The 15,896-nt window shown below is 47.3% G+C and overlaps 2 protein-coding genes across 3 annotated transcripts; one reads left to right on the top strand and one right to left on the bottom strand.

Moving 5' to 3' along the window:
• Positions 1–1,381: 1,381 nt before the first annotated feature.
• larp6a (La ribonucleoprotein 6, translational regulator a) lies at positions 1,382–5,909 on the top strand. 2 transcript variants are annotated; one of them, XM_078430005.1, is made up of 3 exons: positions 1,382–1,788; positions 1,906–2,101; positions 4,438–5,909. In XM_078430005.1, exons 1-3 carry the CDS (start codon positions 1,415–1,417, stop codon positions 5,524–5,526), a joined length of 1,659 nt encoding a protein of 552 aa, XP_078286131.1. In that variant the 5' UTR covers positions 1,382–1,414; the 3' UTR covers positions 5,527–5,909. The 2 variants fall into 2 exon arrangements, with proteins under 2 accessions (XP_078286131.1, XP_078286132.1); XM_078430006.1 differs by lacking the exon at positions 1,382–1,788 and adding an exon at positions 3,068–3,159 and having other exon boundaries at positions 1,968–2,101.
• Positions 5,910–7,327: 1,418 nt separating this feature from the next.
• tm2d3 (TM2 domain containing 3) lies at positions 7,328–15,537 on the bottom strand. The gene is made up of 6 exons (XM_078430007.1): positions 15,411–15,537; positions 15,030–15,137; positions 14,783–14,940; positions 12,502–12,676; positions 11,431–11,506; positions 7,328–8,611 (listed from the first exon to the last, which is right to left on the bottom strand). The coding sequence occupies exons 1-6, from the start codon at positions 15,508–15,510 to the stop codon at positions 8,446–8,448; spliced, it is 783 nt and encodes a 260-aa protein (XP_078286133.1). The 5' UTR covers positions 15,511–15,537; the 3' UTR covers positions 7,328–8,445.
• Positions 15,538–15,896: the final 359 nt, after the last annotated feature.

The raw sequence follows: 15,896 nt of genomic DNA, 5'->3' as shown, positions 1-15,896 counted from the left end.
TAAACACGAATTGCCGGAGGAACTCAGCGGGTCGGGCAGCATCTGTGGAGAACATTTTTTAATATATATCAAAAAATACTTTATTCAAGTAATAAATATTTACAAAACATCTTCTTTTCAACAACTCCATCCGACATTTCCGGAGGTTACACATTCAATGCAGATATTCATTTCCAAATTTACACAGAATCCCTTATTTGGAGGGGCGTCTCCACCACACTCTGCCCCCCCCCCCCCCCATGTTCAGCAGCCGAAGGACCCTAGACTGTGGTCCTCCCCACATGGCAGGCGAGGTTTCGTGTCGGGATCCTTCTTCAGACTGATGGAGGGACAAAGCCTGGCAAGGGATGGGTGGATACCACATTCTTTCATAGAGCAATATCGCAGTGTCATTAGAAGCGATTGCTTGTCAATGTCAACACCCCCCCCCTCTCGCCTTTGGAACAGTTGTGATCTTAAGTAACAGGGGTGTCTGATTATTGCCGGGAGGTTACATGGAAACATTTATTTTCCAAGGCAGTTTTTGTTTCTGCTTTCTAATTTCCAAAGTAACTTTTGGTGTATTTCTAATTCCCAATCGAGATCGTGTTATGACAAAATAGGCCTGCAAGACAAATAGTGTCCCCTAATCCATCCACCTATCGTGTTACGTCCAATCTGTGTTATGGAAGCACATGTTACCTGCGCATTCCAATGAGAAATATAGCAGCAAGCCTAAGATAAACTCACATGTGCAAAGCCAAGTACATCAGAAGATTTGGCATTATATAAAAAACATTAAAACTAATAACTAAGGCAGGAAAATAGAGTATGAAATTAAACAAACTAGATGGGTTGGATTGGGCTGGGCCAGGGTTGGACTAGATTTGGTTGGATGGGACTGGGTTGCATGGGGCTGGGCTGGGTTGGATGGGGCTGGGGCTGGGTTGGATGGGGCTGGGACTGGGTTGGATGGGGCTGGGACTGGGTTGGATGGGGCTGGGTTGGGTTGGATGGGGCTGGGACTGGGTTGGATGGGGCTGGGGCTGGGTTGGATGGGGCTGGGACTGGGTTGGATGGGGCTGGGGCTGGGTTGGATGGGGCTGGGTTGGATGGGCTGGGCTGGGTTGGATGGGGCTGGGGCTAGGTTGGGTTGAGCTGGGTTGAATGGGGCTGGATTGGGCTGGGCTGGGCTGAATTGATTGGGTTGGATTGGGCTGGATTGGGTTGGATTGGATGGGGCTGGGCTGGATGGGGTTGGGGGCTGGGCTGGGTTGGATTGATTGGGTTGGGTTGGGCTGGATTGGGTTGGGTTGGATGGGGCTGGGTTGGATTGATTGGATTGGGTTGGATTGGGTTGGGTTGGGCCTGGCCGGACTGGGAGGCAGGGTGTTGATAAGTGGTCGGGGGTGGCGACCAGGCCCCACTGCCTCCCATGTACAACCTGCAGGACGCGCTGCTGCGCTGGGCCGCCTTCCTGGCGCCGCCGGCGCTCCGGGAGTCCCTGGCGCCCGCCCGGGACCACAGGCTCCTCCCGCCGGGTCGTAGGCCCGGCCTACCCCCGGCCCCGCCCTGCGCTCCTCCTCCGGCCCAGGCCCGGCATCAGGGCGGGGGCCCGTGCTCGCCGCTGACCATGGAGGGGGGAGCGCTCGGCGACACCGGGGTGTCGATGCCGCCGGTCGGGGAGGCCGCGCCGCTCGTCCGCATCCAAGTGGCGGCGGCCGAGGAGGAGCCGACGGCGCGGCCGGAGGGCGGCAGCGTGGGCAGCGGCACGGACGAAGAGGCGGCCCCCGGGCCCGGGATAAACAGGTACCAGGACCGCGGGGCAAGCGGAGGGAGGGTGGGCGAGAGGGGGGGGCGAGGGTGTGAGCTCCGTTAATCCGCTCTCTCTCTCTCTCTCTCTGTGTGTGTGTGTGTGTGTTCCAGCGGTACAGAGGATGAGCTGGCGGCGGCGGAGGAGGAGTGGGCGCCTCCGGACCGTGACCTGGTGCAGAAACTTGTTGCCCAGATTGAATATTATCTGTCTGACGATTACCTGGAAAACGATGCATTTCTACTAAAACACGTGAGAAGAAATAAGATGGGCTATGTCAGTGTTAAACTGCTGACTTCTTTCAAAAAGGTAACATTAATATTATTGCGCAAGAAAGAACTACAGATGTTGGTTTAAACTGAAGATAGACACAAAATGCTGGAGTAACTCGGCGGGACAGGCAGCATCTCTGGAGGGAAGGAATGGGTGACGTTTCGGGTCGAGACTATTCTTAATATTGCCTCGCTTTTGCCCTGCCCTCCTCTCCTCCAGCTCTCCCCAATCAATCTGAAACATGGTCCCGAGCCGAAATGCCACCCATCCATGTTCACCAGAGATGCTGCCTGTCTCGCTGAATTATTCCAACACGTTATCTTTTTGTTGTAAACCAACACTTGCAGTTCTTTGTGTCTTGTGTTGTAGCTTGTATTGTGGCGATGGCTAATTTGAAGCTTTAGACCAACACCAACAAGGTAGTAGAATGGATCCCTCGCTGACTTATTCTACTTGCTGGGTTCAAAGTCAGATGGTGAGGAATTATTACATAGATAAAGAACATTGAAGACCCAATTGTCTACTTTCACCTATAGTTGATTATTGTGGTGGTGTAGTACTTGCATTTCAAAACTATTAATCCACCCATCTGCCAATACTCACGTGTATTCACCTGTTACTTGTCGGGCTTTCTCCCCCTACACCATCAGTCTGAAGAAGGGTCTGTCCAGAAATGTCACCTGTCCATTCCCTCACCAGGTACTGCCCGACCTGCTGAGTTAATCCAACACTGTGTTTTGCTAGTATGTATTCGATGAATGAATAATGCCACTGGCATTTAAGGAAGAATTTGCCACTGTTCTTGGCCTGATGACCACTCTGATAAATGTAAAATCCCATCTGGTTCATGAATGTCCTTGGGAAGGAATTGTATTTTCCTTGCCCTGAACTAGCCCCATAAACTAACTATTGTATTCTATTGCAACAATGGCCCAGCAAACCATTTTATGTTATCATTACCGTGTATTCAAACAGAATAAAACCAGTCATTTCACCCAACAGCCACATAGGCACCTAGCTTGACCACATCCAACACTAAACAAGGTGAGATCGAGCAATGAAGACAGAGGGTCAAGATGACACAAACAATCTGGGTGAGTGGGCAAGAACATGGCAGATGGAATATAATGTGCGGTCGCCATTTTAATGCTCAAACAGACTGGAGAAAGTTTCAAATTGTAAGAAACAGGGTAGTGTGGATGTTCAAAGAGACTGATTTCACAAAATGCTGGAGTAAATCAGCAGGTCAGGCAGCATCTCGGGAGAGAAGGAATGGGTGACGTTTCGGGTCGAGACCCTTCTGTCTGAAGAAGGGTCTTGACCCGAAACGTCACCCATTCCTTCTCTCCTGAGATGCTGCCTGACCTGCTGAGTTACTCCAGCATTTTGTGAAATAAATACCTTTGATTTGTACCAGCATCTGCAGTTATTTTCAAAGAGACTGAAGTTTGCTCTTGCACAAGTAACTGAACATCGAGCCAGTGCAGAGAGTCATTCAAAAGGAATGTAGTAGTGTTTGGAGGATTTGAATACAGAAAAAAATCAGTTCAGTTCTACAGGTTCTCGGTGACTCGATATTTACTAGTTTTTGTCTCGCCCAAGAATGAATATAGTTGCCATAGTGGAAGTCTAGTGAAGGTTCACTAGACTATTCCAAAAATGGGATGTTTGCCGAAGAAGAGGATGAGTAGATTATAATCACAAATTTACAATAATGAGAGCAGTTCTAAAGGGTTTGATGTTAGATGGCTTAGGAGTCTGAGATCGGGGAGCACAGTTGCTCAACAAAGGGCACCTTAAAGGATAGTGAATCAGTGGAATTCTCTACCCTCATGCTATATTCTCTACCCTCATGCTATATTCTAATGACAATGATTTATTTCTGGATAATAGGGGACTGAGGAATATGGATTGGAAAGTGAAGCTGAGGTAGGCGATCAGCCTCGATCTTGATAATGGCAGGACCGGCTCAATAGTCTAGATCGCCTACATTAGTTTACAGATACAGCATGGAAAGAGGCTTTGCATTAGGCTTCCGCCCCTGTCTCTGTGCACTGCATCCCTCCCAGCTTTACATTTCTTATCTGACAGTGTCCTCTTCACCTCCAGCCTTTGTAATTTCATCTGCCCATCGAACCTCTCATCTGTATCCACCTATCACTTGCCATGCCTCACCCCACCCCATCTCTCTTTACTCGCATTCTCACCCCTACTCCTTCAGTCTAAAGAAGGGTTCCAGCCCGAAGCATTGTCTGTTCATTCCCTCTGCAATGGTTTAACTGCTTTGATATTTCATTACTATAATTAAGTGAATCGTTCAGGTATTCATTCCTGTTGTATAGGCAAGGATAAAACGGAATCTTTTGTTCTAGGTAAAACACCTCACTCGTGACTGGCAAACAACCGCCTTTGCTCTGAAGTACTCTGACCTTTTGGAGCTTAATGACGAAAGGAAAAAAGTGAGACGGAAGACAGCCGTTCCAGTTTTCCCCAATGAACATCTTCCAAGTCAGATCCTGCTGGTATATGATATGCTTCTGTGTCCAGAATTCCAGGTTTTAAATGATAATCTAGAATGTGAAAATGCTGGCTTGCATGAAAAGATAATGGAGTACGTACTGAAGGCATTTGCTGTGTTTGGTCCAGTCATCTCTGTTCGTGTTCTAAAGCTAGGAAAGGAGCTCCCTGCAGATGTAAAAAGACTGAGCAATCGCTATTCACAGTTGGGAACAAAGGACTGTGTAATTGTAGAGTACGAAAATGTTGAATCTGCAATCAAGGCACATGAATCACTTGGAAAAACTGATGAAAGGGGAATGAAAGTGGTGCTAATAGAGATGAAACCACCAAAGAAGAAAGTTATCAGAGAGAAGAACAAAGAGGCTGAAGATGTTGGCAAGAATGAAATGAAAAGCAAATCTAGCAATAAGCGAGTGGAGGAGTTGCAGTATATATGTGAAGATTCCTCAGCATGCAGCTCTTCTGAACCAGAGAGCAACCCTGCATCTCCTATGCTTGGCCGCAAACCCAACCCCATTAATCAGCTGAGCCCCAACACCTATAAAAACAATCACCTGAGTCCTAACACTTCTCCGCGAGCTAGTCCGTGGAACAGTCCACGTTCCAGCCCATCGATGCAACGGAAAGATACGGCTGTGCACAAATCTCTGCTCACTGCAGATGCTAAGCTTGGAGCTCCTGCAAATGCTGAGGTTGGAAGTAAGTGGACTGACTATTCATCGGACAGCAGCAACACACCGTCCGGCAGCCCCTGGGTACAGAGACGGAAGCAAGCGCAGGGGGTATCCCATGAGAATACTCCAGTTGGCAGCCCCATGCTTTCTAGAAAGATGCACAGTGCAGGCGGGCTGCCTGCAGGAGTAGTACGCATGCCCAGAGGACCAGACGGCACTAAAGGATTCCAAACACCTGTAGAGAGGAGCAAGCCGCTTGTAATCTGAATCTTTTGTAACCTACCCTAGCTACCCTCCGAGTAATGCTGGATTTATATTTGCTACATTGAAATTATTTCAGTTAAACCAAATGTAATGTGATTTAAATGTTGAGTTGGTATTTCATGTAACTGCAGGAATAAACTGCATTTTTTAATTTCCATGTTTTTGGGTGAAATATCCTACCTTTTTATTTTAAACTATTGTTTACAAGTAGGCTGTATCCTAACCCAAGGCTAATATCTTTGTTAACCTGACAATGCTATGAAAGTGCAGCTGGTAACTGGGGGATGTGGGGAGACTTGGAGTTATTAGGTTGAGTACGGTACAGAAAGGGACATTGTAGAGATGGTGTATATTGTTGTGATGTAAATAAATGCAGATTAAACATCCTTCTATTCCTGTGTCGATTGTACTTGAACAATTGTCCTTCCTACCAAAATGCTTATGCCATATTCATAAGCATTCCCACGATCTCCTTCCCAGAAGGTCCTAAGTGATTAGAGTAGAATTAGGCCATTTGGCCAACAAGTCTACTCTGCCATTCATTCATGGCTGATCTATCTCTCCCTCCCAACCCCATTCTCCTGCCTTCTCCCCCTAACCTCTGAGCCAGAAGGTGCTGCTTTTGTAAACAAATGCTGGGTGGCTGGTGAGTTGCTGTTGATCAAATGCCTGTCACTGGAATACTGATCTGCTTTCAATGCTTGAATTATTCTGCAGCACCTGCACTCAGATTGTTTATTGATTTTTATTTGGTTTGCAAATGAAATAGTTCATTCCTATCCTGTATATCTAGCACTACACGACCTGCAAATGATTTTTAGCAACATTACATGTTGATTTTTTTCCCCCCAAGATAGTCTCCTGACCCCCTCGTGTCCCACTACAGGCACCAGGTTAAACAGCTTAGTTGGATATGGCAAACTGGTGATTTTCTCATTTATACTGTTACCATAGTGATATTATACCCCCAACAGTTAGTACAATATAGTGAAACTCACTCCGTGTCCCATTTAGGCAAGCAATTACTGCTGTTGGTTTATTTTAGAAAAATGCTGGAATGACATTGAGATTTCAACATTCATACTGTTGGGTTGTAAGCGACCAAAGTGGAATTAAATGTTGTTCCTCTGGTTTGTGTGTACCTCACTGTGGCAATGGAGGCCCAGGGCAGAAAGGTCAGTGTGGGAATGGGAAGAGTTCAAATGGTTAGCAGCTGGGAGATTCAGACCTTGGCAAACCCAGTGCAAGCATTTGGTCGCCAGGTTTATGCTCGCCAATATACAGGTCGTCACATTGGGAACAGCAGGTGAGGTTAGAGGAATTGCATGTGAACCTCTGTCTAACCTGGAAGGGCTGCAGGGGTCCCTGGAGGTGAGGGAGATATAGGGACAGGTCTTGCATCTTGTGTGGTTGCAGGGGAAAGTGCCTGGGTGGATTGGGATGGGTGAACCAAGAGGTTGCACAGGGAGCAATCTCTACTGTTATTGGGTTAGATCTGACTCAAGTAACTTGGTTAATCAAGTTGTGTGATGCAACAATGAAATCTAGTAATATTGGCTGTCACCATGCCATGATTTTTCATCCCTATCAACCACTTTTCTGCTGTTAGCTTACTGCAGGTAAACATTGAGTAAATGTAGACAATCTGAAACCTGGCCTGGCTCCACAATTGCTGTGCTTTCCCACCAATGTTTTAATTATATTGGAAACATTTGAATGCACTTATTTCCGGAATATATAATAAAGAATAGCAAGAGATGTGACCAACATGCCACAAAGTTTCATACAAGTTACAAGATTCAAATTATTGATATTGATGTTTATTTTCACAATTTTGTAACAATGCACAGTACAGATATTTAAAGCACTGAATCCAGCAGGCTGGTTAAACATGTTCAAGGTGACTGAAACCACTGCCAGATAACTCCAGCAGGCACCTAATGGTGCTTTATCGAGCCTTTCTTGCACACCTTAACAGCCCCAGCTGTAACATTAAATGTCATTTGAGCTCAGTAGACTAACATGATAGAAGTGTGGAGTGATAAAGCTGTGTGGCCACTTACCTTCCAGTTTCCCCTTCCCTGCACTCCTCAAACTACATTCCACACCCAGAATTGCTCAGATCCCCGATGTTAAGTAATGCAACGTCAGAGCTGACCAACATTAGGTGACTGGAGTCTTCTAATAAAACTCCATGGGACCACACCAGAACTAAAGAGCTGGCCCAGACTGGACTGAGCAGAGTCGCCAGCACATGAAACTGGCAGGTCACCTTTTGATTAATTCCAACCCTTGATACGAACTGCCTTTACCATGGAGTACAAGCAGAAGTTGTGCTTTCAGCATGTCACTGGAAATACCAGCAAATTTACAGTGCCATGAAACTCCACAAACACAGGTGATTCATAGCCTTACTTATGCACTTGTCTGGCCAGCCCAAAACCATTTGCTTGCATTTCCCATCTTCCTTCGTTCCCCATTGAGAAAGCAAGGTTCAAACAGTGCAAATTTGCTTGATGTCAATATCTTAAAAATCTTTTTCAGCTCTCATGCTATCCATGTGACTCCATGTTTCCACAACTCACCCTATCAAAATAGTCAGAATTGCAGGCAGTCTTTAGGTCTCTGACCTATCAGCAAGTATCCATGTGAAATAACTCCATTAAAAGAATCACAGAATTAAAAAGGTTCCAAGGATGCCTTCATTGATAGTTTTAAGAATCACCAAGGTTGACCAACAAACCTAAAAGCACCAGGAAGCAATGATGCAAGTATTACAATCAATTGTGCCAACCTGGCACAAGTCCTCAGCTTGATAAAGGCAAAGAAAGTGTGATTCCTGCACAGATGGAGCATTCTCCAAAACATCTGAACTATGTTCCGTAACTCCACGTGGTATCACAGGACAGGTCCTTGTGCAGCTCAGATGTACAACGAGCCATCAGCAGGCCCAACATAGCCAATCCCAATTAGCAGCACATCTATCAAGGTCCATATTCCAAGGCCGCCAAAGCTAAAGAGTTTACCAAGACCCTCCTTCCATTGGCCCAAATAGAATCGGTCAGCTCCAAACCCTCCCAAAGTGATGCTGAAATCAAATCAAAATTTCAGTTAAGCAAAGTGGAAGTATATGCATGAAAATGAACATGTCTATACGATAGCAAACTGATCAGAAGTGTGGGTGAACACTTGCTCTTAGATAATAGTCAAGCCCATGTCCTGGTAATAGGAAGTATACCGATTAACCCGAGGCCTGCTGCTGATCATTATCCAGTGTCTTCCCCCCCTCCCCCCACCCACTCCCCGCAGATATATGAACAGTCAGGTTTGCTGCACAGATGAACATTTTCAAATGTTCTACATAATGAATCACTGCTGGGAATGAGTCGAGAGAGCCACAGAATGCCTGTGTTCATGTAGGTTCTCTGCTTAAGTGGGGAAAAAACAACCATATGACACAACCTAGGACTTACTGCAAAGATTGAGAACGGTTTGTTACTGGGAATCCAAACACTGCCAGCCAGAAAGACCACACAGCTTCAATGAAACAATTTTGTTTTGCTCAATCCAAAATGAAAACGTCAAAATGTGTTCCATCACCAGAGATTAACACTCTTTCCCCCCCCCCCCCAAAAAATTCTGGTCAATTGAAACTAATCAGGCCAGCCTTTGATTAGATTCACAGAGCTGCTGACCATGGAACTGTATCCAAATAATTTCAAATCCATATTATCACTGTCCCTCATTTGCTCGGATGAAACCTTTTGTAAGCCTTCGACAAGGTCCCACATAGGAGATTAGTGGGCAAAATTAGGGCACACGGTATTGGGGGTAGGGTACTGACATGGATAGAAAATTGGTTGACAGACAGAAAGCAAAGAGTGGGGATAAATGGGTCCCTTTCGGAATGGCAGGCAGTGACCAGTGGGGTACCGCAAGGTTCGGTGCTGGGACCCCAGCTATTTACGATATACATTAATGACTTAGGCGAAGGGATTAAAAGTACCATTAGCAAATTTGCAGATGATACTAAGTTGGGGGGTAGTGTGAATTGTGAGGAAGATGCAATAAGGCTGCAGGGTGACTTGGACAGGTTGTGTGAGTGGGCGGATACATGGCAGATGCAGTTTAAAGTAGATAAGTGTGAGGTTATTCACTTTGGAAGTAAGAATAGAAAGGCAGATTATTATCTGAATGGTGTCAAGTTAGGAGGAGGGGGAGTTCAACGAGATCTGGGTGTCCTAGTGCATCAGTCAATGAAAGGAAGCATGCAGGTACAGCAGGCAGTGAAGAAAGCCAATGGAATGTTGGCCTTCGTAACAAGAGGAGTTGAGTATAGGAGCAAAGAGGTCCTTATACAGTTGTACCGGGCCCTGGTGAGACCGCACCTGGAGTATTGTGTGCAGTTTTGGTCTCCAAATTTGAGGAAGGATATTCTTGCTATGGAGGGCGTGCAGCGTAGGTTCACTAGGTTAATTCCCGGAATGTCGGGATTGTCGTATGTTGAAAGGCTGGAGCGATTGGGCTTGTATACACTGGAATTTAGAAGGATGAGGGGGGATCTTATTGAAACATATAAGATAATTAGGGGATTGGACACATTAGAGGCAGATAACATGTTCCCAATGTTGGGGGAGTCCAGAACAAGGGGCCACAGTTTAAGAATAAGGGGTAGGCCATTTAGAACGGAGATGAGGAAGAACTTTGTCAGTCAGAGAGTGGTGAAGGTGTGGAATTCTCTGCCTCAGAAGGCAGTGGAGGCCAGTTCGTTGGATGCTTTCAAGAGAGAGCTGGATAGAGCTCTTAAGGATAGCGGAGTGAGGGGGTATGGGGAGAAGGCAGGAACGGGGTACTGATTGAGAGTGATCAGCCATGATCGCATTGAATGGCGGTGCTGGCTCGAAGGGCTGAATGGCCTACTCCTGCACCTATTGTCTAATGTCTATTGCAAGTACCGCACCACCCTCAGAAAGATTTAAATACTCCAAACCCTTGCTGCTCACATATTAAGAGTATTACAATCAGATTAATCACTGAAATTAAATGCTGCCATTTGTAATTATGGAATTGTCAGATTTGGGCAAAATGCCATGGCAATGTTCACCAGAGAAGCAAGGCTGCCGCCTTCACCTAATCCACGCACTCCAGGCCAATGAGGCCACTATTCTGGCCTAAAGTAATTGACTCAAGACATTATCTCTAACTGACCAATTTTTCCAGCCATGCATCGTTGTCCTCTGAAATAGTCTGGCAAGTCATTAAATTCATGCCACAATTAATGTAATGCAATAAATGCTGGCTTTACCACTGACATTACGTGCAATCAGTGCTCCAGAAATAACTATCAAAAGGCCAATTTGAAAGTTTTTTACATTCAACATCAGTCATTGTGGCCATAACTACCAAGGTAAGGGGTGATGATAGGTGGGGACTGAGTGGAGGCAGGAGGAATCAGATATTTATAAGAAAAAATAAATGCCTTGGGGGTAGACACAAAAAGCTGGAGTAACTCAGTGGGTCAGGCTGCATCTCTAGAGAGAAGGAATGGGTGACGTTTCAGAGTGCTGGAGTAACTCAGCAGGTCAGGCAGCATCTCTGGAGAACATGGATAGGTGACATTTCACAGAGTGCTGGAGTAACTCAGCAGGTCAAGCAACATCTCTGGAGAACATGGATAGGTGACGTTTCACAGTGCTGGAGTAACTCAGCGGGTCAGGCTAAATCTCTGGAGAGAGGGAATGGCTGACGTTTCGGGTCGAGACCCTTCAATGCCTTGGGAGAAGCATATCATGCAAGAAACGGGCAAAATCCTTATTAACGACCTTTCTACCCACGGGGTTATTAACTAGCATACAGAGAGGATTAAAAACAAAACATCCTCACTCAAGAATCAAAATATTTCCTCACCTCAGAGCCAAAGCAGTTGACCATTTGTAACCCCCTGTCCAATTGCAATACATCTTCTTCTGAAAGGTGCGATTACCTAACAAAGAAAACAAAATCTCAGACTTTGAGACATTTACATTTGATGTGTTCTATATGTGTATTGTCTGCGTCAGAGTGGTCAACAAATCACTACAGGGAAAGTAGTCTTGGTGCCAACCCAATGAGTAAGTGATGGACGTAGACCTGGTACAGACAGACGCCAGGAGGTCTGAGGAATACTGCATGACATCACAGCAGCACTCAGTCAAGTGCAGCCCAGCTTTGATTGACAATATTTACCAGATTGTCAGAGCACAAAGCCACGCAAAAGGGTTGGTACATCTCAGCGGCCTGTGCAATCGGACAGGTTTTAACAAATGACACAATAAATTGCAGTTTGTAAAAAAAGGTCCACAAGTTCACAATAGTGTTTAAGGTTATTCCTGAAAACCATTGTGGTCTCAATTCTTCACCTGCATCCCCTATTCTTAAGCTTTCCAAAATCAAAATAGTTTATTCTGTTATGTCACAGCAGTATTCCCTCACTTGTAACTTTGATCCAGTCATTAATATGGCAGGGAACAAGACCCTGGCAATGCGTGCCTGAATTCAGTTATCAGCTCTAGTACATCAACACTGCTTTTCCTCAAAGCCCAATGTACTCTTCCTGGATCACTGTTTACAACTATCCAACTTAACCCGACTTTTGATTAGTTATGGCATCATTTTAATCCTTTGTATTATAGCTTACCAAATAAGAATCAACATTGTTATTTTTTCCACCTGTCCTGGACATTTAAATGATTAAACTACTTGGACTTCACCAAATCTATTAAACCATTGGTTCACACATTTCCATACAGCTAACTGGATAAATCATTGATGAATTTGGGAATACCACATATTCGGTCTGGGTTAGGGATTTTCTATAATGAACAGTTTCTTAGGAATGCAACTATTGAATGATAGCAGAACTATCCATATTTTGAATAAAGTCATTGCACTGACACAAATCACACAGCACCAATGTTTGCCCCTTCGATGGCTACCTACCAAGACAATGCACATGTTCCAGAGCTGTGCAGTTGGAAATAAAGTATTCACGTGGGCACCGCACCGTCTTGCATTTCGTGCTTTCCTTGCACTGGTACAGAGTGGGGGGCAACTGCCAACAGAACTGACAGACCATTGATATCCGAAATGTTTTTTGTTCTATCTTATTCTCATCCTGAGTAGCAAACAGAATAAAAACACAAGTGAACAATAATAAACAATTGATAACAATCAAAGTCACTGATGAGCCAGAATCCATTACTTTACATGCAAAGTCAGCTTATCTCCACCATGGTAGCCATTAATGTTTTTTTCCCATGCTCCTTGTAGGGCTCCAGTTATCACCTCTGATAAACCACTGCAATCCTAACCCTTTTTCCCTCCAAGGTTGTGAATGGTTTCAATATTCAAGTGTCTCAACTACAAAGCTGGGGGTGGGTGCAGAGGGGCAGCATTGCCAGATGCCCGAACCATGTTCCTCCAAAGATGACTGTGCTGAAGCTAAAGGCTGAGAAACATTTTTTTTTAAATTTATGTTTTCAGATCTGGGCATTTCAGGCAAAGTCTATAATAAAGTCCAATATTAATTACCTTTACGACTAACTTGAACAGCCGCAGTGGGGCGGGGGTTCAAGGATTTAGACACAGCAATAGCAGTGGGGTTGTCAGGATGATGCACAATTGAAGGAAACTTGTGGGTAGTCGCAATCCTGTGCATTTGCTGCCCTTATTCTTCTTGCAGATTTGAAGACTGCTGCCAGGATAGCCTTGGCGAGTAATCACACTCCTGACTTGTAGATGGTGGAAAGCCATTGGGACACCAGCGGGTTATCCAGTATACTCCCTGTACACACGACTGTGGGGCCAGGTTCAGCTCAAACTCCATCATCAAGTTGCTGATGACACTGTGGTGGTGGGCCAGATCTCCAACAACGATGAGAAGGCCACCGGGAGGAGGTGGCTGATCTGGCACTCTGGTGTCAGGACAAGAGCCTCCTCTTGAATGTCACTAAAACGAAGGCGCTGATCGTGGACTTCAGAAGGGCTAAACATCCAAGGACGTACACGCCACTGGAGATAAATGGGTCTACTGTGGATAGGGTGAGCAGTTTTAAATACTTGGGAGTCCGCATCACAGAGGATCTGACATGGGCAACGCACATTGCCGCACTGGTGGGTAAGGCAAAGCAGCGCCTTGACCACCTTAGACACCCGAGGAAATTCAGAGTGTCTCTGAGGATCCGAGGATCCTTCATTGCTTCTACTCTGGGGCTGTAGAGAGCATCCTGTCCGGCAACATTACAGTCTGGTTTGAGAACAGCTCTGCCAGGACAGGATGGCCCTGCAGAGAGTAGTGCGTTCGGCAGAACGCACCATGGGAACTACACTCATCCCCCTGCAGGACCTATACATCAGGAGGTGCAGATCCAGAGCAAGCAAGATCATGAGGGACCCCTGCCACCCCAGTAACGGACTGTTCCAGATGCTACGATCAGGCAAATGCCTCCGCTGTCACGCTGTGAAAACGGAGAGGATGAGACTGAGTTTCTTCCCACAGGCCATCAGGACTGTCAACTTTTATAACTCTAGAGACTAATTTTTTGTCTACACTATAGTAACTTATTAACTTTATTTATATGCTGTAATTGTAATTCTTTTTTGTGCACAATCCACAGGCATTGCCACTTTCATTTCACTGCACATCGTGTATGTGTATGTGACAATTAAACTTGACTTGATTAACCTACTCTTGTAGCCACAATATTAGTCACACATCCAGATAGAACTAGTTCGGTTCTGACAGATCCTCAAAGGGACCGCACTATCTCTCAAAATAAATGACAGGTTCAGTCCTATAGCACTGACATGCAGCCGAAGAAAGAATACTGGCAAGACCTGGAGGCTGCCTTCCCATATAGGCAAACACCACAAACGTAGAAGAGAGCGGAAAAAGACAAAACCAATAACCATTTGCACATGGGAAACTCGAGAAGCTGAACAGATCGAGGTCGCTGTTAAGGATTTTGAGTTCCTTATAATTAGAAAAACAAAATGCCACAAAACATCAGGTATTGTGTAAGGAACGAGTCGACATTTTAGGCCAATTCTGGCACTACCTGACCTAGACAGGAACATAAATAGTAAGCCATGAAAGCCCTTAAGCCTGGTTGGACATACACACAATCTGCTGGCAGGTGGGATTGCACGGGCATGGTGGGCCGAAGGGCCTGTTCCTCTGATCTATCTACCAGATTCCCCTTTCGCTTCATCGGTTGCTTACCGTGCATTGTACGCCCGGCTTGACTGTGCAGTTGAACGAAACCTCCTTTCCGTAGACACAGTTAGGATGCAGCGAGCAGTCGACACAGTCGGGCGGCAGTCTGTTGCACGGCCCGGCGCTCGGGCACCTCGCCAGGTAGGGCGGCAGCGTGGTTGGCGCTGGGGCGGGAAGAGAGATGGTGATTGTAGGGAGACCGGCGGCACGGCGAACGTGGAGCTCCCGGCCGGCGGGGACCGCGCTTACTTACCGGCATCGCCTTCGGGCTGGGCGCGGGTGCTGTCCAGGCCGCCGGCGGCGGGCATGCCGGTGCCCCGGGACTGGAGCAGGCCATCGGGGGTGCTCGTGCTCGGAGAGTCTGTGGACAAGAAACAAAGCCAGGGGGTCAGGCCCAACGTATCGCTCAGGCCGTGTACCCGAGGCCGGGGCCGGGCTCCCTACAGCGGGCAGGGCCTGGATCCGCGGCCCGCACTCACCTCCCGCTCCCGCTCCCGCTCACACCGCCATCAGCCCCGGCCCCACTCACAGCCCGCTCCCAGTCCTGCCTGGACCGAGCGCCGCCGCCATCAACCCTGGGGCTCCCCGCTCATCACCGGCCCCGCACTCACGGCTGCCCGCGCCCAGCACTCACCGCTGCCCGCTGCCGCTCCCAGTGCCGCCGCCAGTGCCAGTACCAGCAGCCCTGGCAGCAGCAGCCGCCGCCGCTCTAGAAGCTTCCACCTCGCCGCCATTGTTGCTGCTCCGCCCAATGAAGGGGCGGCCCACACCGGCCAATCACAGCCCGCGCGGAAGCCACCAATCAGGCGGCGGACGGTGAAGCACGTGGGTCACCGCCCACACACAGAGGGAGGGAGAGAGAGACAGCTTGGAGACTGGCAGCTCAGCCCAAGCTGCCACACCCACATGTGCACGGGGTCTCACCCCCCTCCACACCCACATGTGCACGGGGTCTCACACCCACATGTGCACGGGGTCTCACCCCCCCTCCACACCCACATGTGCACGGGGTCTCACCCCCCCTCCACACCCACATGTGCACGGGGTCTCACCCCCTCCACACCCACATGTGCACGGGGTCTCACCCCCCCTCCACACCCACATGTGCACGGGGTCTCAC

Source organism: Rhinoraja longicauda, chromosome 38 (assembly GCF_053455715.1).
Source record: "Rhinoraja longicauda isolate Sanriku21f chromosome 38, sRhiLon1.1, whole genome shotgun sequence".
NCBI classification, from domain to species: Eukaryota; Metazoa; Chordata; class Chondrichthyes; order Rajiformes; family Arhynchobatidae; genus Rhinoraja; species Rhinoraja longicauda.
Note: the sequence above shows the minus strand (reverse complement) of the source record. Positions and strands in the feature narration are given on the sequence as shown.

Excerpts from the sequence above, each read along its gene's own strand:
- tm2d3 (XM_078430007.1), bottom strand. The coding sequence starts at position 15,510 with ATGGCGGCGAGGTGGAAGCTTCTAGAGCGGCGGCGGCTGCTGCTGCCA. Across the intron at positions 14,941-15,029 it reads CCAGCCCGAAGGCGATGCCG|CGCCAACCACGCTGCCGCCC; the intron begins GTAAGTAAGCGC and ends TTCCCGCCCCAG. Across the intron at positions 11,507-12,501 it reads GGAACATGTGCATTGTCTTG|GTAATCGCACCTTTCAGAAG; the intron begins GTAGGTAGCCAT and ends TTTCTTTGTTAG.
- larp6a (XM_078430005.1), top strand. The coding sequence starts at position 1,415 with ATGTACAACCTGCAGGACGCGCTGCTGCGCTGGGCCGCCTTCCTGGCG. Across the intron at positions 1,789-1,905 it reads CCCGGGCCCGGGATAAACAG|CGGTACAGAGGATGAGCTGG; the intron begins GTACCAGGACCG and ends TGTGTGTTCCAG. Across the intron at positions 2,102-4,437 it reads TGCTGACTTCTTTCAAAAAG|GTAAAACACCTCACTCGTGA; the intron begins GTAACATTAATA and ends CTTTTGTTCTAG.